A 22,346-nucleotide genomic window follows, 5' to 3' on the forward strand; every position below is an offset into this window, starting at 1 on the left:
CTCATTTTTCCATGTTTAGTTCAAAATGACACCAAATCACAGGTTGCTGTTACAAAATTGCACCACTTTTATTCATTTAAGGCTTTTTAGTTTTTACTTTACATTTGGCTTCACCCCCCTCCCCTGCCCCGCCTCTCCCGCTGCTGCTGTGGGTTTCTGGAATGGAAGAAACCCGTTCGGACCACTTCAGCACCAGTTCCAGAGCTCCCATCAGCTGCACCTCTGGGACTCTAGCCTGATACTTCACTGACTGAACTGGATTTACATTTCACTGGTCATCATGCTATACAGAGAAAAAGAAGCAGATCTATTTAAGTAATGGAAAATCCTTTCCCTCGTTTGCATTGGGCTGCAGCTGCAATCGTCACTTCAAAGCTACTGACAGATGAAGAGAAACATTTTAAGAATCCACTGGAGATTCTGGTTCAGAATGTGTAGAATATGCTTAGAAACCATTATTAAACAAGTAATAAACAGTTTGTAACACAGTACAATGTAGTTGTAAGCAGATAAACTGACATTTCAAGTGTTTATTATTGTACAATAATACTTGAATCAATTACATTTCCTAAAAAAAAAATTCAACCAACAGGCGTGTATCAGCTTACGACTACATTACAAGGTGTTACTCCATTTATTAAATGTTTGCAAACTATTTAAAAACTTAAAACTTAGTATAACCCCTCTATACCACAACTGTTAAGGCCTCAGTATGCTTTAAAAGAAGTGTCTGTGGGCAGACTTCAGATCTGCCAAACAGTTTGGCCTCAGCTGGGAAATATTACAGAAGACACATTAACTGACGAATGCCACTGCAGCCGGTGTGTGGAGGCCAGAAAGGTCTGAATGCAGCCACTGCTTTCATGAGTGCGTTTCATTTCAAAGTCAATAAGCTGCAAATTAGCATGTGATTAACGACTAATAATACATTTAAAAGTAGTTGCAAAGAGGCATAAGGACATTTTAAGCATTTACATACATGGCAAAAACCTCATAAAATGTCATATTCTATTCATAGATTCTCTTAATACAACACGAATTGATGATTATTATAATTATACTCGTTACTAGGTAATTATACATTCAGGAATACTTTCCAGGGTCAAGAATAAACCTTAAAGTTAATACGATTTCATCAATGTGTTATCAACTCACCCAAAGATGAGTGTGTATGTTGATCATTTGAGTATATAACTGTTATCAATGTCCTTATATCTCTTCATATTTACATTACATTAGAATTAAATGTTTTGTATGCCGATTATAAATGAATACTTAGAAACTAAAAAATGCAATTACAAAGCGCTGATAAAGCTTAAATTACACGCCACCAACAGCTCTCAGTAAAAGTAGAAGCCAATGAGGGTTTTCTGCTCTCCATCGTGTGGAAGCTCCACTGCACCCCAATGCATCGAGAAAATAAAGTTTCATTTCACTGACATCTTATCATAGCTCAGAATCTTTAAATATTAGTTTAAGCATTTCAGAATTTTCATAATTACAACATTTTGAGATTCATCAGAATTTTGACAATTTTCTTAACCTCCAAATTTTTAGATATTAAGCCAATTTTTTTGGTACAAAATCAGAATTTTTTCAAGTATTAGGGTTTTTTCTTTTAATAAGATACTAGTCAGAATTTTGAGAACACTGAATTGAATTATTGTGACATTGTAAAAAATATTTTCATCACTTATGTTGGAGTGAAGCACTCGAAGAGGAAATCCCTCACATTTTCAGTAGTCTGGGGTTTGTCTGTTTGATCGGATATTTTAACATCATGGCTGCTTCACCGTGGCTGCAGACAGACCTTTCACCTGGAAGCTTCTGCTCGGCATGCAAACTGTTGCAGCACCTCCTGAAGGTCAGACTGAGTACTGACGAAAATATCAACATGCTACATGACTGAACGTACTGGAGGAGAACCACAATACTGACAGCAGTACCGCACCGTACCGCAGTACTCCTGATAGTACAACACTGTGCGCAGCAGTACTCACAGAGGTCCCTGGTCCAACATACTGTTTCTATAGGCTGATCATTCACATCACATTTCAAACAGAATACAGATACTCAAAGGCTTTCTACGGCTGCTGCTCCACAGGCCCTCACAACACAAGGCCAGAGCTTACATTTTAGGCTCAACCCCCTCTTATTGGTCTCAACCAGCTGTGCTCCTGTCAAACAGAAACACTGAGATTTTACTTAAAAGTCTTTGTTTAACTGATGAAAATATCCACATCAAAATCATATTAGTGTGGGCGGTTTTCTTTGCTAACAATTTGACAAATTTGGTCCTCCACACCATGATGATTTGATATACGTCCATCAGCTAAAGGGACAGTCGACTAACAAGGTCAGTTATTCAGTGTTTCCCTCTCTGATGAGTTAATAACATTAAAAAAAAAAAAAAAAAAAAAAAAAAAAAAAAAATCAGGTACTAATGTGGTTATTAATGCAGAAACAAGACTTGCAGATGTCCTCCTCAGTAAATATAATACAGCCCTGCAGGCCCATCACAGAAACTGGCCTGGTTCATTCAATGTTGTTACGCAGCTCAATTTCACTCAAAACACACTCACAAACACACACACAGAGTTAAGGTACTGGACCAGTGTGAGTCTGCTGTCTAAAGGCAACATGTCCACCGTGAGCAGCAGGTCCAGAGCTAGCTTACTGTGCTGCTGTGCTAACAAGTTAGCTCACCGCTACTATCACTCATTTGTTTTCAGTATGCCATTGTTACCATTCCTTATTATCATTCACAGACTGTTAGCACATTTGCTAGCCCAGAAAAGCCTTTTTTTTTCCGGCTTCACTGATGATGTTTCAAAAGTAAGTTACAAAAATGTAAGCAAAGTCACGATTTCCAAAAAATGTCAAACTAGCTCAAAGTTCACAGCAAATTTCACAAATTTAAGAATAAAAATTACTCAAAAACTCCACAAGCTATGTGTTGGCATCGTCAGCATTTTCTCAAAATAACAGCTAACACTTCAGCTCCAAGAACTTGAGGCTGGCCAGGAAATTGCCACGCTTCTTTAGGGATTCATTTGAATGCAGATACCTCACAAAGAAAGTAATTATAGTGTTGTTAACAATGTTTCAAATTCCTTTTTGGATGTTTATCTTCCTTAAGAACAATGCTAAGGCTCCAAACCTGTGTTAGCACAGTTAGCATTCACTTCTACAAATGTAAAAAGGTTTTCATTAGCTACGGATATTAGCAGCTAGCCTGCGAATGCAACTTTCTTTAGAGATATGTCAAATGTTTGCTAATAAGCTAATGGGTAGCTATATATTCACAGTTTTTTTCTAAAAGAGAATGCTAACAAAGACAAAACAAGCAGTGGTTTAGCATAGCAGACATTTCTTCAAAGAATTTCAGTTGCTCATGTACACTTGGAGCTAGACCACAACCAATAAACTACCATCAGTTTCACTGGGGATGTTTTTTAAAGCCAACACCACACAGACAGTGTCTTCTCTCAATGTTTTGTAATATATTCTGCTTGCTGCTAGGCTATCAAGCTAGCTTAAAGCTAAAGGTGAAATTTAATCTTATCTAACCAAGCCAAAACTGATCAGTTAGCACATGTAAATATTTACCAATATCTCTGAATATTTCCAAAACACATTGTCAGTTAGCTGTCAGCTAACTTAAATTAGCTCAGTGCAAGCAACACAGTGAGCTAATGTCACGACCTGCTGCACCCCCCCAGCCCCTCCCACTCCCTACCCAAAAACTGAAATCAAAAACATTAACTGACTTTATATCTTTTCACACAGAATTATAATAATAACCACTGTAATAATAACCACTGTAAGATCCACAGGTTTAACCACAGCCACACAAACACAGACAGCCATGTTAGACTGCCATCACCAAGGGAACTGTGGCGCCAACATGGCTGACAGTCATATTGCATGCGACTGGCTAAGGACTGCTGGAAAACAGGTCGAAAGAAAAAGAAAAAAAGAAAGAAAGAAAGAAAGAAACATTTAAAAATCAAAAAGCAAGAGGCCACTCCCCAGTGCAGAATGACCCAGCAGAGAGCATGATGGGAACTGCAGTTTAAATTTGGGCAGTTGTTGGGATAGCCACGCCTTCCTGCAACAACAGAATCTTCATCATCATCATCGCCGCAGTCTTTTGATGTTTGGTTTTTATGTTTCCAAGGCAACAGTCTCCATTAGACGGTATGGTGAGGGGATGGGAGAAGTGGTCATCATGGTAGTGGAGGTACGAGGTGGCTGATGTTGATGATGACATGTTAAAGGGGCGTGGTCAGCTGGAAGATGTCCTGTGATTGGTTGGTATGTAGGTCGTCGGTCAAGTAAAAACTGAAGAAATAGAGAATCAGAGCGTGTAAACAAAACGAAACAAAAGTGCGTGGTTACATCAGCAGACTTTGAAGACTCACCTGTCATTAGAGAAGTTGACAGGTAGACTTTCTGCGAGGTTTTCCTGGAACTGGACTCTTCCTGTTTATCTGCCGGACAAGGTCGTAGAAGATCTGCACACACAAAACCACACGGGTCGTAAACTGAGGGATAAACGTCTCAAGTATAAGGAAATTATAGCGGAGAATGACCCGTGCAGTCCACCGGTTACCGTAAAACAAAGTGTGTGGGGTCACCTCGTTGACGTTAATCTTGCTCTTGGCCGAAGTCTCCAGGAAGGCGCAGGAGTTCCACTGACGGGCGAGGCCGATGCCCGACTCTTTGGCCACCACACGCTCCACCTCCAGGTCACATTTGTTTCCAACCAAGATCATGGGAACCTGCAAGTTCACACCAAATATCAAGCATTCAAAGATTAATCTGTGAATGGTTCATTTTACCACATAAAAAAATCATGCGACCCCCTGAAGAAGTCTTTTTATGTTAATTTACATAGAGCAACAATCCATTGAGCTGGCTTTAAATGTGCTTTAACAGGTAAAAGGTTCAGCTTTGGTGATTTCTTTTAGTGACACATGGCAACATAAAGCTTTATACAATACATATCGTCAATATGTGAAGAGAAATATTGTTAAAACACGAAAACAAAAAGTTGACATGAATATAAGAACATATAAATATATATTGTGATATGGATCTTTTTTTATTTGCTTCCATAGATTTCAGATTTATTAATTTATTTATTACTTAGATTGTTTTTCATTTGTAATGTATTGTTTTTATTTTTATTATTGTTTTATTCAAATCTATTTATTAATGTAAATGCACCAGAGTTAGTAAAAAGGCTATTTTTAATCTGTAGTCTTAACTGATTAAGCTAAAAAAACAACATTTGTTTTGGTTGAATATCACCATCTAAATGATTATTTATTTGTTATATTTTATATATATATATATATATATATATATATATATATATGTATATATCATATTTTTAACGTATACGATATTTACCACATCTCTCTCCGTTTGAACTGATCTTATTTCAAGCTTATTTATGGTCTATTCATATCGTTTGTAGTAAATTAATTTAAATTGTTTGTATTGTTTTTTGCCACGTACATTTCTAACTCTGTATCGACGTGTTTGTTTTAAATACATTTCAGATCTCTTATCCTTCGTGTGGGAAGTCATTTGCAGGCAGACGCAGGAAAGAAGGCAGCAAAGGTGGAGCCCAACATACCCCTGAAGTCCAGCAGGTGGCAGCAAAACTACAGGTCGCTACTTAAAGAAAGCATTTTTAAAAGAAGAATCTGCTTTCAGATTACTCTGAGTGAGACAGTAAAGGAATCAATAACATATTTTTCCTTTTACAAATAAAAATCTGCCCTCGGCAGCAGGAACATCAGTAATGTTTAACAGCTTCATGCAGACAGACTCATTTATTAACTCCACTCCGAGGTATGTCTACAACCAGCAGCCACTTCGCTTAAATAAGACTGGAAGCAGGGGTCTTGTCTAGCTCAATGTTTGCCTGACAACTGCGAAAACCTCTTATTTAAAAGTTAAATGTGTGGCTGTTGAGAGATTGAGCTCTTAGAAACAAAAGCTCAGATGCAGACCCAGAGATGAGGACAGCATGGTGGGAACTCTACGTCATGTTGGAGAGTTCAACATGAGGCTGAATTATCAGCCAGAATAAAGCCCTGGGCGGCGTTATGAGCGTGCTGTGTGTGAAGCGTACGTCCTCGGTGTCTTTCACTCTGAGGATCTGCTCTCTGAGGTCCTGCAGATCGTTGAAGGTGGACTGAGCCGTGATGGAGTAAACCAGAGCGAAGCCCTGACCGTTCTTCATGTACAGGTCTCTCATGGCGGTGAACTGCTCCTACAAACACACCAACACACACACGGGTTGTCAGGGAGACGCACAAACACAGCGTGTAGTTCATCTCTGAGCAGAGTCCGGTCTTACTGTTCCTGCTGTGTCCAGGATCTCCAGCATACACTGCTGTCCATCGACCTCCACTTGCTGGAGACACAAACCGAACAAATTGTTACTTTGAATCTTAATATCGTGCTTTTTCTCCCTTTTTCACATATTTAACAGACAAAGTTGATTTACATCCTTTACAATCTCATTATGTACACACATCATTACTTGAAATCAGCTGATTTTAACAAACACGCCCACTTTTTGGCGGCTATTTGTCAAAACTTTCTATCATCATTAAAAAAATCTATTAGAAAATACACGGTGAGCCAAAGATATTAAATAATAAAGAAAATCCTACAGAATCTGATCATAAACAGAGGTAATTCAGTAAAAAGATGCAAAATAAATCAATAAAAAATCAGTCATATTATAAATAGAAAACTGGCTCATTTTAAGCAGTGGAAAATAAAAAGGTTTTAAAAAGAGGAAACAGCTGAAAAAAGCTAATAAAGGGTTAAAAAACATGACGCATTTCATAAATATCAGTACTCTGTGTTGGATGCAGTAATTATGGGGATAAATCAATAAACAAAAAAAAAAAATCAAAAATTTCATAAACAATAATTAAAATTGTTAATTACGTTGGTACAACACAGGGAGAATAAATACATATTAACCAGAAATATGGGAGAATAAGAATAAAATGTAGCGTAGTAAAAAAATATTCCTGTATGGTGCATTTAGAACATATGTTAAAAGTGGGATTATTTTCTGATTAATCATGAGTTAACTATTGACGATTACGCGATTAAATATTTGTATTGACTGACAGCCTTAGTTGTTGCCTCAGATGCGAGTTCTGGTCCACTCGGCTCAACTATGAGACAGACAGCCGGCACTAAGCGGGAAGGAGTCCTGATCAATGGTGCCGACAAATGTTTAATAAAACGACCAGCTGGCTATTCAGCCACACTGACACGACCCTGAAGCGTTGGCGTTCCACCTCCACCTGAGTCCAAAATCTAAAACAGTCGCTGAGGACTCACCCCGAGTGCAAAGTGACAGTTTAACATGAGATCAGATGAACACGTGGAAGAAAACACGATGATGGTGAGGAGCTGTGACAGCCCAGAACGGGAGATGACGAAGGTTAAAGCCCTCCTACCTTCCTGTAGGAGTCCTCTATCGTCGGGTCGTATTTCTCCACGAAGATTCCCTGAACGAACTGGACAGTCTGCACACAGAGACGGGACGGGAGGAGAAGTGGGGCAGCAGTGTTAATGGAGCTCTGTTCGGCTCTCCATTGGAAGTCATTAGAGTGGAATTAATGTGACACACTGACACGTCTCCGTTAGATCACGTGGAGCACAGCAGCTCTTTGTGGCGAGGCTGACAGCAGTGGGTTTGTGTGTCAGAGCCGTCAGTCTGGGCTCACTTTCACACAAGCCAAGAACTGAAATGTCTCACTTTTGCCCACTAATACACTCTTTATTCTCCTGTTATTCAATTTGGAAAGCATTCAAAAATGAAAATGTGGCTAAATCAAGGTGTTTTTTTATTCATGTAATAAAACTTAAGCTATTACACCTCCCCCTTATGGTTGATGAGAGTCTGTTATTTCTGAAGAATACCACCCTGCTCACAGTTTATTCCTCCAACATCATCATCCAACAACCATTTTAAGCATTCTTATGGTTTGTGGTTAGCTTTTGATCTTTATTCTATGACTGTACATGTTCTACAGGTACAGAATACCTATTTATTCTTTTTTTCATTTTGCAGAAAAACCCCATTTCCAGAAAAATTGTTTTTCTAAAATGCAACAAAAACTCTAATGTGTAACTCGTTTATCAGGTTTGATATATGCTTTATGCAGTGACTGTAGCTCCGGAGGAAGGTCGGCGGTTTGATTCCCGGCTTCCTGGACCTTTAGCCTGTACCACGTCTCAGAGATGCTGTATGAGTGAATGCAAATGGATGACTGTGGCTCATAGTGGAGCAAAGTGCCACATGAGTCTATTCATCAATTAAAGACCAAAGAAATGATTCATAGACCGACTTCTTTGTTTTAGTAGACAGAACCAAATGTAGCATCAGATGCAGCAACACACTCAGAAGTTGTTCCAGAGTCATGTTTCCCATCGTGTTCCATCGGCTTCCTTTAAAGACTCTTTTTAACGCTTTGGGAACTGAGGACACTGATTGTTGCAGTTTTTCAGAGGAATCTGGGTCCATTCCTGCTGCATCCCAGATTTCAGCTGCTCAGCAGTCCCTGGTTGTTGTTGTTGTCTGGTTCTCCTCTTCATGATGCTCCGTACATGTTCAGAAGGAGTTTGGCCCAAAGTGGTGAGCCATGACCAAGCTCCTTTTATACCCGATCCTGACACCCTCACCTGTCACCAGGTAACCTGCTGGTTGGACTTTGTTGACTCCAGAACAATTCTTACTGAGTGTGTTGCTGCATTTTCTGAATATAAGAAAAAAAATTCCTTTGGACTTTAAAAGAAAGTACTTTAAACCAATTAAAAAGAAAGATTTGGTTTGTGTTCTCCGTCTTTCTGTTTGAGCCTCTTGTGTGTTGACAGTAATGAAGGAAAATGTTTGGAGCAACACAGAAGCTCACTGATGTGCATTCGTGGTCAACAGACCATCTCTGAGCAGGTTTGGTGTTGTGTTTACTGACATTAGGGAAAAGACATAATCAGAGCAGACTTGTTGTTTGACACAAACAGCTGAGTGAAAACAGCAAAGTGGATTTTGGGACTTACCAGAGCTGACTTCCCGACGCCTCCTGATCCTAAAACAACCAGTTTGTATTCACGCATCCTGACCGTCTGTCTGCTGGGTGAGACACAAACAGAGGTGAGCACGTCACTTCCAGCAGCCAATCACAGAGCAGTAAAGCGCCACATGCAGCTAACAACACCTGGAGCTGTAAAACCATCAATTACGCACACGCAGAGGAAGATTTCCTCCCCCTAACTGGGAGATAATAATTACCCAGCATGCATCGGGGTGAGTTAATGAGGTCACATGATCGGACAGCTGGTGGCGATGCCACAATGCTGGAATCCTTCCTGGTTACTGTTGCTATGCTGGTACATGTTGGAGTGTGTGTGCATACCAGTCATGCCTCGGCGAGTGTGCGCAGCGTCACAGCAACAAGCAGCAACACAACACACACACACACACACACACACACACACACACATCTTTGTGAGGACACCATACATTCGTCCTGAAACCAAACGCCTCTTTTTTATTTGTTCATATGAAAATGAAGTAAAGACAAACAAGAAAAGATGTTTAAACACAAAACAGAGCGGGACAAATGAACGATAATCAGATTCTAATTGATCAAAATTAAGTATTACTATTCTATAATTTGTATATTCTAATTACCATAAATATTTAGCTATATTGGTGTTATTTTGCATTTATTTATTCTATTATTCACAGAAATTCGTTATTGTTAAAAATTCTAAAATATTTTATTCTGGACATTTAATTATTCTGTCATTGTTGAAATGATTAAATTAATATTTTTCGCAGATATTTTACTCTAAATATTGTGAAATATTTTGTTGTGAATATTTTTGCTATTTTTTTATTGATTATCATTCAATTTTAGTTTATTTCAAGTCAACATTTTATCCGGAGATGAAACACTGACACTTCAAATCACAGCCGATTTCACCTCCTTCATATTTCAGGGTTTATTGAATTTGTATAAAAGTCCAATTATTAGTCGAAATCTGGAAGGTTATGCAGCTTTAACAGGATTGGCTGCCTGGTTAGTTAGCGGATAAAGGCAAGGCAAGTTTATTTGTATAGAACCATTAAAAAACAAGGCGATTCAAAGTGCTTTATAGAGACATTAAAACAGTAGAAATAAAAACCATGATTTAAAAAACAAGAAAAATAAGAACAATAGATCAAATCAGAGAGAATCAGTAGTTAAAATACGATTAAGTTTTGAAACTCAACCTTCAGATTTGGAGCTTTATTCAAATGCAGCTGAAAATAGGTGTGTCTTCAGCCTGGACTTAAACACACTGAGTGTTTCAGCTGATCTGAGGCTTTCTGGGAGTTTGTTCTAGACATGTGGAGCATAGAAGCTGAATGCAGCTTCTCCATGTCTGGTTCTGACTCTGGGAACTGATAAAAGACCGGATCCAGATGACCTGAGGGGTCTGGAAGGTTCATACTGGGTGACTGATGTATTCTGGTCCTGGACCGTTCAGAGCTTAATAGAGCAGCATCAGAACTTTAAAGTCTATCCTCTGATGGACAGGCAGCCAGTGTAAAGACCTCAGAGCTGGAGTGATGTGGTCCACTTTTCTGGTCTTAGTGAGGACTCGAGCAGTAGAGTTCTGAATAAGCTGCAGTTGTCTAACTGACTTTTTAGGTAGACCTGTAAAGATGCTGTTACAGTAATCAAGCCTGCTAAAGATGAATGCATGGACTAGTTTTTCCAGGTCCTGCTGACACATCAGATCTTTTAATCTTGATATATTCTTAAGGTGATAGTAGGCTGACTTTGTTATTGCCTTCATGTGTTTTTCCAAATTTAGGTCTGAGTCCATCACTACACCCAGATTACTGGCCTGGTTGGTAGTTTCTAGGTGTATAGATTGAAGTTCTGTGGTGACCTGTAATCGTTTCTCTTTGGCTCCAAAGACAATTACCTCAGTTTTGTTTTTGTTTAGCTGGAGAAAGTTGTGGCACATCCAGTCATTAATCTCCTCAATGAATTTACCAAGAGCCTGTACAGAGCCTTGGTCTCCTGGTGACATTGTAATGTATATCTGCGTGTCATCTGCATAGCTATGGTAGTTTATTGTGTTGTTTTTTTATAATCTGTGCCAGTGGGAGCATGCAGATGTTAAACAGAAGAGGTCCCAGGATGGAACCTTGGGGAACTCCACATGTGACTCTTGTCTGCTCAGATGTAAAGTTACCTATTGACACAAAGTACTTCCTGTTTTCCAAGTATGTTTTGAACCAGTTTAGTACAGTTCCGGAAAGACCCGCCCAGTTCTCCAGTCATTTGGGTAATATGTTGTGGTCAACTGTATCAAATGCAGCACTGAGATCTAGTAAAACTAAGACTGACATTTTTCCACCGTCTGTATTCAGAAATATGTCATTTAACACTTTGGTCAGAGCAGTCTCAGTGCTGTGGTTCTGTCTAAAACCTGACTGGAAGGTATCATAGCAGTTATTTTGTGTTAAAAAGTAATTCAGCTGTTGAAAAAACGCTTTTTCAATGATCTTCCTTAAAAATGGGAGATTTGAGATAGGCCTGTAGTTGTTCATTTGTGTCTTACCAAGATTGTCTTTTTCAGAAGATCACAGAGACATCTGTAATCTGCTGAATTACAGCAGATTACAGCTGTTTTTAGTGGCTCTGGAAACACACCTGACATTAAGGACAAGTTCACCATTAGTAACAGGTCTGACTCCAAAAAAAAAAAAAAAAATGTATATATATATATATATATATATATATATATATACATTTCTTACATTTTTTAACATAAATTTGGACAAATATAACACAGAAAGTGTCAAATTATCAACAACAGTTTTTCTATGTGTATTCTAGGTGAATGTAGGTTTATCAAATTAGAATTTTTCATCAGTTTATATTTAAGCTTTTCTGTTAGATCTGTTAGAAAATATCATTTAGTTTAAAAGATACGGAGGAATACACTTTAATCAAACTGGATCAACTTACTTAAGATGTTACTGTTCTCATTTGGTGAGATGAAATGTTCAGACTTGAATAAAATAAGAATTTAGTTTGTTAAATATCCATCTATAATCCCAGAAATGGCGTACTGTGCTGAAGTTTAGTTTCAGCCTCTTTAGAAACAAACGGAAACACGTTCAGCTTTTCATGAAATGAAAGAAGTAATCGTTTCAGACAGTAAGAAGCAACATAAAGAAATAAAGTGTGAGTTTATGGAGCAGCTGTGGAGAGGAACTGAAAACATGCTAATTAAATGATTCATTATTATTTAAAATCATCCTTTTTATCATCTTTAAACTGGAATAAAAACAAAAACTAAAGTTGGAGTTGAAATAAACCAGTAAAAATGGTCAAAACGGTCTAAATAAGTCCTGAAGCTTTTCTTCTCGTGTCCTCACAGGAACAGACAAACACGTACACACACCCTGAGCCTCTCATCCCTGCTAATGAGGGTTTGCTGGGGTTACCATAGTGACGGGATGAGTGTGTTTGTGTGTGTGGTTAGCAGGTGGTGTCAGGACCAAACATTAACAGCTCTCTAAATGTCATCTTAGCAGTGTGTTATTTTACCCAGAATCCCACTTTCTGACCAGTGAGCTCAGAGCAACAGAACCAATGGTGCCTTCAAACCTGAGAAACTGGCTTTGTGACCAGAATGTCCAATAAAATGTGGAGTTTCTGTCTTTTCTAATCTGATATTCATTTTACATGTATAAAACTAATCTGTGTTAAAGAGCTCTTGGTGTGTTTCTCATGATTTCTGTCTCAGCTGCAGTTAAAAACATTCTATCGTGTCCCCCAAAGCTAAAGAAACTATCAGATGTGTGTGTCGTGTTGGCATCAGACGCAACTGAAAACGTAACGTATTTCTCAAAAATATCCCAACTCACCAAAATTCCCTGAATCAGTCGGAAACTGAACTCAGCAGCATGTTTCAGTTATTACATCACAGTTAGCTTTGGGTAAGATGAGCTGAATCCACGTTCATTTATTTCTTTTTGCTAAACCACTAAAAGATCCAGTCGTAATTGAGGAATATTTTCATGCAAGACAGCTAAAAAACAAAAAAACATTAAAGTCAAAAGCGAATAGTACGATTGGTGCATATATGTGGACACGCCCTATTATCTGAGCTTCTTTCAGGGGCTTAAATAGCACGACAGCCCTGCGTTATGATGATTTTATTCCACTAAAAAACCTTTAAATGTAACACTGGATGTAAAACTTTTCACACGTGATGTCTTACATTTCTACATCTCGTATTTTCAAAACTCAAAAGAAAAACAGTTTGATGTGACAAAAATGGTTTCATGGAAAGAAGAATAAAACAGAAACTCTTACATGAAAAAAAAAATCTGTGCTGAATCTATTCTTTAATCAAAATCCTTTTAGATCATCAGGACGAGTTCTGGCTCGTTCTTTGACCTCAGATTCGTCTTTTATGACGATAAGTTCATCAACTCTGGATGAATGTTCAGACTTCAGGCACCAACACTTACGCTGAGTGTTTCAGTCGGGATTATTCCTCACTTAGCAACAGTGACCCAGAAACAACTCGAAACATCTTTCTAAACGTTGATACCTTTGTTTGTCAGAGAGGTTGAAGTCCTCTTCTCCACAGCAACCAGCTCCTCTGGATTAACTGGGAGCTAAAAGCATTGCTCAAGGGCACATCAGTGGTGATACAGTTTCCTTTCTGGGGTGAACAATTAAACCATCCTAAAGGTTTAAAAGCTCCAGTTTGTAGAGTGCAGTGACATCTAGTGGCACAAACAGCGAACTACAACCAATACACCATACAGCAACATGGCGAAGGGTCGAATAGCCCGACGCCATCAGATAGAAATCTCTTGTTCAATAACAATAAAATAAGAACAACTCTTATTTTCATTTGATTCTGCATAGTTTTGAATTTCTGTGAATAAATCAAACAGAAACTTCTACAGTTGGCGCAGCTGAAACATCAAACATCTTTAACTGAGGTTAAAATGTGTAACTGCATCCATATGACCTGTCACTGAAAACAACTACACCTCTATTAGTATCAAATCTGCTGATGCTCAACATTTTTGTGGGCTTTTGATTGCGGCTTCTTCAATGTAACAACAAATTCATGTGCAGGGTTCACCCCTCAACTGTAGGGGGCGCCAGAGAGCTCTGGTGTAACGTTAATACACAAACTACATAGGAGGGTTTCACTTGACGTCACTTCCGTATTTTCTAAGCGCGTGAACCTAAGTGGTGGGCAACCTGAGCTGGAGCCCATTGAAAACACTGTGTTTTGTCTGCCACTTTTTTGCCCAAAATGCCTCAGTTTTGTGCCGTTTTTGGATGTTGCAGGGGAAAGGGTTACTATCGAGTACCTAAGGTAATCGCCCATAGAGGTGAGAAATGGAAAAAACTCACAGAACAACGCCTCAAAAAGTGGATAGTTAACCTACGTTTACAGACTGGAGGGGCTGAATCTGCAAATGCTCGTGTCTGCGGTGACCACTTCGTCAAAGGTATGCGCGAAATCTAACTGTTTAGTAGTAGTGCAGTAAAGTATTATGTTGTTAAATGCCAATCAACAGTAATGTAATACGGACCACGTTTGGGCTTTGTTTTGAAGGCTGTCCCAGCGCGTTGTTAGCTACTGAGTCAGTGGACTGGGCTCCGACGGTCAAGCTGGGTTACCAAAACACATAGCTAAGACACCGCCATCGGTGTTTCATGCGATCTCTGAGAGTGGTTGATCTAAACAAAACAAATTTGTCACATCGTCACAATCTTCACGTTTCAGTAGTATCCACGAAGTGCTTAAGTGCTAACAGGGCACATTAGCTCCCAAGTTCTTGACAACAGAATCGCTCGCTCTCTCTCTGCCTTGTGCATTAGACTAACAAAGACACAATGTCAGCATTTGGATATTTGGATCTCGGCATTTTATCAAAATATAAACATTTTTGATTGTTATTTGAGTACCAACATTCACAGCTCGGCATTCAACATGTTAAGTTCTGCTTTACTGCCCAGCCCTGCACTACACACTGCATTTTCCATTGGGATAATGCACCATAAACGACACAGAAAACAAACTTACCCTGGCGAACACCAAAACACAACCATTCTGTAGACGTTTTACTCCGAGTTTGCTGATCCATCCGCTGTGGTAATACTTGTATGCCTCCAAACTTTTGTGGGCCTTCATCTGTTGCTTAGTGTAGTAAGACGTCTGGAGAACCAGGTAGCTCGTAGCCTCTATTTTCGGCAAATCGTTCCGGTCTTGCGAAAATTCAGACATTTTCATTAAATATAGGTCACGACCAATATATTTCCCTACTAAAGCCAAATACCTTTCCCTATATGCCGGCTCCAAACCACTACAATGTTCACTCATCTCCATGTTGTTGTTGTGGTAGTCAAGCTTCCTGCCCACCAGCTTAAATTCCCGCGCTCCCGTGATGACGTAACTGAAACCCTCCTATTTATGCGTTTGAAGGTTCACAATGAGGATCATTTGTTTTCTGTTTTTTTTTTTAACATTTTGGAATCAAAGGTAGGAATCAGTTACCACTGAAATCAATAAAAAAAAAAAAAAAAATCGAAATTATATTGGAATATTAGAAAAATTCTATTCAACTGATAATTAAGTCTAACAATAAAGATTTCATTTGTTGGATGGCATTTGAGACAGTTGCCTTCTCCAACTTGACCACTAGATGGCACACTAGAATAATATGCAGCCATAAACGATAAAAACATCAGCACTTCACAACTGTAAGCTAACATTAATCTAATGAACATCTGTTTCACTGACAGAGATGTTGAAAATAAGAATAAAGTGTATTTGTGTTTCTTTTTTAACTTTCTCTACACTGATTCACACGGCTAAATAAATGTCTAAATTTCATGATTCCACCAGAATTAGACAATTTTCCTACCAAAGCATAACCCAGTTTAATGATTGCATGTAACAGAAACCTTTTTAGCGAGTTTCCATCTGTGTTTGTATGCAAGAAGAAAACTTAAAATAGAGAAGAAACGCTCAACTGTTAAAAAAGAGTTGATGCTCATAATATCGTTCAGTATTTGCTGAATAAAAAAAAAAATACTTTTGCTACCTGCGGTAATAATGGAAGCAATCAGATCCCTGAGCACACATTCTAAAACGTTTAATCATAGAACTTTTGTGTAAATAATCTAATAATCATGCTTAAACTAAGATCTCTGCGTCACCAGGTTGAGGCTCAGGGAAGCATTTCCATCTGCAGTTTTATCTGTGCGACTGTGAAAGCCTCAGAGATTAAATCCATTGCCTGGAGGTGTGAGCAGGGCTTGTCTCGCTGCGTAGCTCCTCAGTTTGATGCAACGAGTCCCAACAAGTTCAACAAACTGTGAGAAGTTGGTGACTAGAGGAGCAGAAGTGAAGCTAGCGAAGGGAAATATGGATGAACTCTACGTCAAAAATCTTCTGTTTCCTCCACTGATACTTTTATCCAACAAATCTGCCCCGACACGAGTGCGACTGATTCTGGAGTTTCACGTCACAACTTATGCTGCAGCACTGAAAACACGGAGCTCGATCCACAACATGTCGCCAAATAAACCCAAAAGAAGTGGAAAGAGTCAGTCTGAGTCTTAGATTACCCAACCCGGAATTATAAAAGGTCTCAGTAAACTGATCATACATTTTCATGTTTGCTCAACGAGTCTGAACCTATCCTTTAAAAGATAGAATGTGATGCAGCAACACGCTCAGTAAAAGCTGTTACAGCAGCAAATAAAGTTTATAGAATCTACAGTAACAGCGTTCTGGAAGCTTCTCCAACCAGCAGGTTACCTGCTGACAGGTGAGGGTGTCAGGATTGGGTATAACAGGAGCATCCACCAAAGGTTCAGGCTCTCCAATAAGGATGGGTCGTGGCTCACCACTTTGTGCCAAACTCCATCAGAGAAACATCAATAAGTTCAGAAAATGTTTCTCAGAGTCAGACTGTAAAGAACTTTGGTCTTTCAGCATCTACAGAGCAGAATATTGTGAAAAGATTCAGGGAGTCTGGGGAAATCTCAGCGTGGAAAGGCCAAGGACAGAAAGCCCTGCTGGATGAGCTGGGAGCCCTCAGGCAGCACTGCATGAGAAACCGTCATCACGCCACCATGATCCATACAGCCACCATGATCCATACAGCCACCATGATCCATACAGCCACATGGGCTCAGGAGGAGCTGGGAGAACCATTTCCACTCAACACGGTCCACGGCCGCATCCAGAACTGTGAGCTGAAGCTGCACCACACCAGGAGGAAGCCATATATCAGCTCTGTGCAGGAACACGGCCCAGTTCTGTTGATACCAGCTCAGCTCAGATGGACAGAAAGACAGAGGACACGTGTTCTGTGGGCAGATGAGTCCACGTTTCAGCTGCCATCCAGGTGACGTCTTTTCCCGGGAGCTCCGTGGTTATTTCAGCAGGACGACGCCAGACCTCATTCTGCAGGACTTCCAGCAGCTTCATACACACAGAGTGTGTGAGCTCCACCGGCCTGCCTGCAGTCCACATCTGTCCACATCTGTCTCCTGCTGAACATGTACGGAGCCCATCCCACAAACTCAACCAAAGATCCAGGCTGTTGAAGCGCTGCACTTCTTGGGCAAAGATGCTCTTAGAAAAGAAGAAACTCAGGAGCCACAATAATCCGTCAATAAACTGACTCATCAGTGGAATGAAGATCAATCTGCAGCGATCTTAATAACCAATTCATCAGGGTCAGCAGCACTTGTTGCCCTTCTTGGACTTATTGATCACCAACAAGATCCTTTTCTCATGACAGCCGTTTTTCATCATTTTCTGATGTTTCATCAATCAAATGATCAGCGTATTAATCGTAAGATTAATCAGGAGTTTCCTCCCTGATACAAACTGTTAGCTGCACTTTTACAGCGCTCCGGTTTAACTTCAATGTAAGAACAAGAATAGCTCACTTTTCCCCAAAAACAAGCTTAATCGGTCGAGTTTCAAACTAACGTTTGCCCAGTTTTTCATCAAACTTGACCAAAAAAGTGAGAAATAGTCAATTTGCATCCGCTGCTCCTGTGTAATTATGTCATAAAATAACAGAGATGGCATCATTAAACCGGTTCCAGTTGATGCCCAAACGACAGAAAACACAAAGGCATGATGGGAAAAACAAAACTTCTGCTGGTTTCTGTGCATTAACGTGAAGAAGATAGAATAGAAATATAAAAATACTTTATTTATCCCCCAATGGGGGAAATTCAAAAAAGATGACGGTTTCCTCATCACTCCACAAACATCTGACGTCTGAACGCCGCCAAAGTCACATGACTTATATTTGTCATCATTCTTTCATTAAGGGTGAAAGACTAAAATTAAAACCACAAAAATGAAAACAGTACAGCAGTAAAAATGGATGCAAAACCCAAATGTGGTTAAAACAGCTGTGATGGAATGAAAACAGCATTCAGTTCATCATGTGGAAGACTTTATCATTTCAGAAAGGGTCCTCAGGGCGGAAGGAACAAACACAAATGATGAAAAACGTGCTTAAAGAGAGAGGAACAGTCCTCCAATCACAGTACACGATCTTCCACCGTCAAATTCAGACAAACCAGCAGAAAACCTTCTCAGACTCTATCAGTCCGTTTCCTGTTTATGTCCATCAGCGCGTCGACTTTTCCACCTCAAAGATTAAAAAAACGTCTGAACTTCTGTTTTCACTCAGATCTTCTTTGTGATGTTTAAGGAAATGTTCACTTATGGTTTTTTCTTTATTTCTCTCAAACTGAACACAGCATCTACGACTTTAGACTATTTTAGCTTCGCTTTTGCTCTCCAATCATATCTGAAGTTTGAGCTGATGAACTAAGTTGCAGGTTAAATTAAACTGGATAACCGTGAAGAATTCAACAGAAACTGTCAGAGGGCCTAAACATAGAGCACAAGGATTTCCATTTTCTATACAAACGTTTAGGATTACTATGACATGGATGACTGGATCCACACAGATGGACTGTCTGATCATTAAGGGACATAAAGGAGAGCGCCCGGAGCCATTTTTCAGACTGAATATTGCACAATATTTAAAGAAAGAGCTTTATAATTATGATTAAAACAGTTATTGCAGCTCTTGAGATCTTTAAATGTAAAATAATCTTAGAAATGCATCCAAGAGGAATACTACCCAAAGAAGAAACCAACAAAAAACAGCGAATATGTCCTGAACCCCTGCACAGCATCATGAAAAGCCCTGTTTTCTGCTTCTGTTGCCCAGCACAGCCGACACAAACTCACGTTCACTTATTTTACAGCTTTATGACGTAATAAACTAAACTGCCCACAGAACACACAGCTCCAACAGTTAGTTTACTGATGGATGTGGTCACTGAACTAAAATTCTACTAAAAAACACAATGCAGGAAATGGACGATTGCACACTAAATGTGGCCATTTTGAGCTAGTTTTTGTTTATTTTTCCTAATTTTGAAGTATGAACCATCATCATGAGCTCAGCATAAGCAGCGTGTGGAAAAAAAAGAATCAAATAACTTGAGAAATCCTTCACAAAGTGGGCCGTAATGAAAATAAGCAGCAAAGATTTGTTCTGCCTTTTTCCTGAGGAATGGGCTGAAACGGTCATTTCAGTCACTTCATTAAACAGCCGCTGAATTCTGAACATTTAAGATTAAAACTTTCCTTTTCATTAACTGAAAATCTGGACAAAAGTAGACACCTGAAGGCATTTTTTTGGTCTTCTAACGGACGACATAAGAAAAAATGATATAATAATGTTGCAGAAGCTCGTAAAAATGAGGCATTTCTCTCCATTTTAACACCTTTGTTACATTTTTCTGGCTCAGGCTTTTAGTTCTAGTGCTATTTCTACCTTTCTGCAGTGCTTCCTGTCTGAGGACACCAGCATCAAGTGTTTGTTTATATGAGACACATCGGCCGAGAAACTGAAAATAAGACAGAATGTCATTAACGCGTTCGGTGTGGAGCTAAAAGAGGTGTTGTGTCTCTTCTGGGTGTTTCCTTTTTTCAGCTCTGATCATCTAAATAAAACCTCCATTTGATCTATTTTCTTGTGTTATGCGCACTCATTGCAAACTTCTGCTTTTGCCAAACAGCAGGGTGATGTTAATCTACTGAAGTAAAGTTGTTGGAGGAGATAGATGGAATCAACATGCACAGATCCCTGAGTCAAGCAGAACTAGGTGGGGCCTGTCAATACTCGGTGTGTGTGTGTGTGTGTGTGTGTGTGTGTGTGTGTTGCTGACAGTACAACAGCAGAGGAATAAACCCAAGCTTTGTCTGTAAATAACAGTCAGACAGACAGGATGTCAGACAGGCACACACGGTCCTCCAAACTCCTTCACTCTGCAGTCTGTGTCAAGTTACTTCCTCTCTTGATCCTCCAGCAGAGCAGCGGGGGTTCCGCAGCTCTGTGGCCGCCTTATAACGCTCACTGCCCGGTCTACTCTGCCAGCAGGCCCCGCTGCTATGGAGGACTGGAGAGAAAATGCAAGCCGGAACCTGAACACGCCTTTACCAATCAGAGACAGACATACAGACGAACAGACAGCCACCGTGAGGCCGCCAAGCGGTCTAATATCAACTGTATTATCGTTAACGGAGCCGCTGTCCGTCCGTCTGTCCGCCGGTCGGTCGCTTCCGCAAACCCAACCCAGCTCGGCTCTAGCTCGGCTCGGCACCGGCCTGTCTGCCTCCCGACAGTCTCGACCTGTCCCGGTTTGTTCTCAGTTTATCTACATCTACAAGATGGAGCGAAGACGGAGAAGAAAGGAGAAGAAAGGAGAAGAAAAAGAGAGGAACGAGAGAAAGGAAGCGGTACTCACAATCATCCACCCGTCCGCTCCGCCGCGCGTCGCTCTCTCCCGCACTCTCTGCGAACGTCGCTCTATCACAGCCGCTCCCTCCTGCCGCCGACGCGCTCTTACGTCAAGTTAGATGTGGTGAAAACGGCACTTCCTGTTAAGATTTTCTAAATAAAAGTCTCGACTGGTGAAAATACACCGAAAAAGGGAGAAGCAGAATCAGATGTTAAATACGAGTTGTTAGCATTAACTAAAAGGGAATTTTGTGAAAACAAAGATCTTTGTCAATTCTAAAATAGTCATATATTCAGAAAAAATAAAAGATTATAAAAAAAAGTAAAAATTAGAAAAATTAGAACACCTTAGATATACGGTGCAGGGCAATACAAACAGATTCTCTAAGATCTGGCAGCCTTTTATTTCTCATTTTGAACAGGAGCTCTCCTCTGCTCCGACATAGCCCCCCCCCCCCCCCTTTTTTTTTTAAATCCATGTATTTATTTTATTTTTTTATTATTATTGTATTTTTGTTGTTATTTTCTATTTGTTTATTTATTTTAGAGTCTCTGGGCCACATGGGTGGTGGTATGTTTGATGTTTTGTATTGGGGTGATTTGTCTTGTTGTTGTCTGTCTGTCATTGAGACAGATATTTGTGCGTGTATCTTGAGTTCTGTTGTTTTGTTGTTGATGTTTTGTTGTTTGTTGTTTGAATGGAAAAATCAATAAAAACACTTTATTATAAAAAAAAGTAAAGCTTATTTTTCAACTATTATCAAAATAGTGCTTCTGGCTTCACCCATCTATTTTCTTTATGTATGCTTTATTTTCATTTGATTTCTTTTACTCATTTTTTTAAATGACCTTAAAAATCCTAGTGCTCCTTCTTCAAATATTTTTTAGTAATGATTTATTTTGAATCTGGTATTCTGAGCTAAATCCCATTTTAACAGTTGGTCTCTACTCATTATTCACTTGATTAGGTTGAAATTTTACACAAAACATTGATAAAACTCTATAAAGTTAGAAAATATATATGAAAAACAACTACCTTTCAGTATCTACTGTAAAGTCATTATCAGATACATATTCTCCTTTTCTTGCCGTCACTCAGTAGCCATTTTAGTTATATTTTAATTTGAAGGCGTGGCAAGCTACTACCGGTTTTGCTCCACTTCGTCACAGGTTGGCTAAGCGATTTTTCTCGTGACGTTTCAGCCTCGCTCACAGCTGCTTTCCACTTCCTGCAGAGCAGAATCACCTTTACTGTTTTTGAGCTTTGACCAGATAAAAAAGTTTTAAGCACGAACAGCTCTGTAGTTTTACATTCAAGGAAATCAAGGAAACATCCAAATAATGACATTTGATGAGCTGCTACCAGAGGAAATTTGGCAGTGGGGTGCCACAGAGCTCGGTT

General features: G+C 39.5%; 1 protein-coding gene across 3 annotated transcripts; it reads right to left on the reverse strand.

The window, feature by feature from the left end:
* Positions 1–43: 43 nt before the first annotated feature.
* Positions 44–21,050, reverse strand: LOC142385603 (ras-related protein Rap-1b). 3 transcript variants are annotated; one of them, XM_075472266.1, is made up of 8 exons: positions 20,952–21,050; positions 9,106–9,178; positions 7,503–7,571; positions 6,377–6,433; positions 6,149–6,289; positions 4,641–4,784; positions 4,425–4,517; positions 44–4,344 (listed from the first exon to the last, which is right to left on the reverse strand). In XM_075472266.1, the coding sequence occupies exons 2-7, from the start codon at positions 9,160–9,162 to the stop codon at positions 4,431–4,433; spliced, it is 555 nt and encodes a 184-aa protein (XP_075328381.1). In that variant the 5' UTR covers positions 9,163–9,178; positions 20,952–21,050; the 3' UTR covers positions 44–4,344; positions 4,425–4,430. The 3 variants fall into 3 exon arrangements, with proteins under 3 accessions (XP_075328381.1, XP_075328382.1, XP_075328380.1); XM_075472267.1 differs by having other exon boundaries at positions 9,106–9,175; positions 20,952–21,045; XM_075472265.1 differs by lacking the exon at positions 20,952–21,050 and adding an exon at positions 9,338–9,363.
* Between the last annotated feature and the right edge of the window lie 1,296 nt (positions 21,051–22,346).

The sequence above is a fragment of the Odontesthes bonariensis genome, chromosome 8 (genome assembly GCF_027942865.1).
Source record: "Odontesthes bonariensis isolate fOdoBon6 chromosome 8, fOdoBon6.hap1, whole genome shotgun sequence".
Classification (NCBI taxonomy): Eukaryota; Metazoa; Chordata; class Actinopteri; order Atheriniformes; family Atherinopsidae; genus Odontesthes; species Odontesthes bonariensis.

Excerpts from the sequence above, each read along its gene's own strand:
- LOC142385603 (XM_075472265.1), bottom strand. Across the intron at positions 7,572-9,105 it reads GCGTCGGGAAGTCAGCTCTG|ACTGTCCAGTTCGTTCAGGG; the intron begins GTAAGTCCCAAA and ends CTCTGTGTGCAG. Across the intron at positions 6,290-6,376 it reads TCCTGGACACAGCAGGAACA|GAGCAGTTCACCGCCATGAG; the intron begins GTAAGACCGGAC and ends GTGTGTTTGTAG.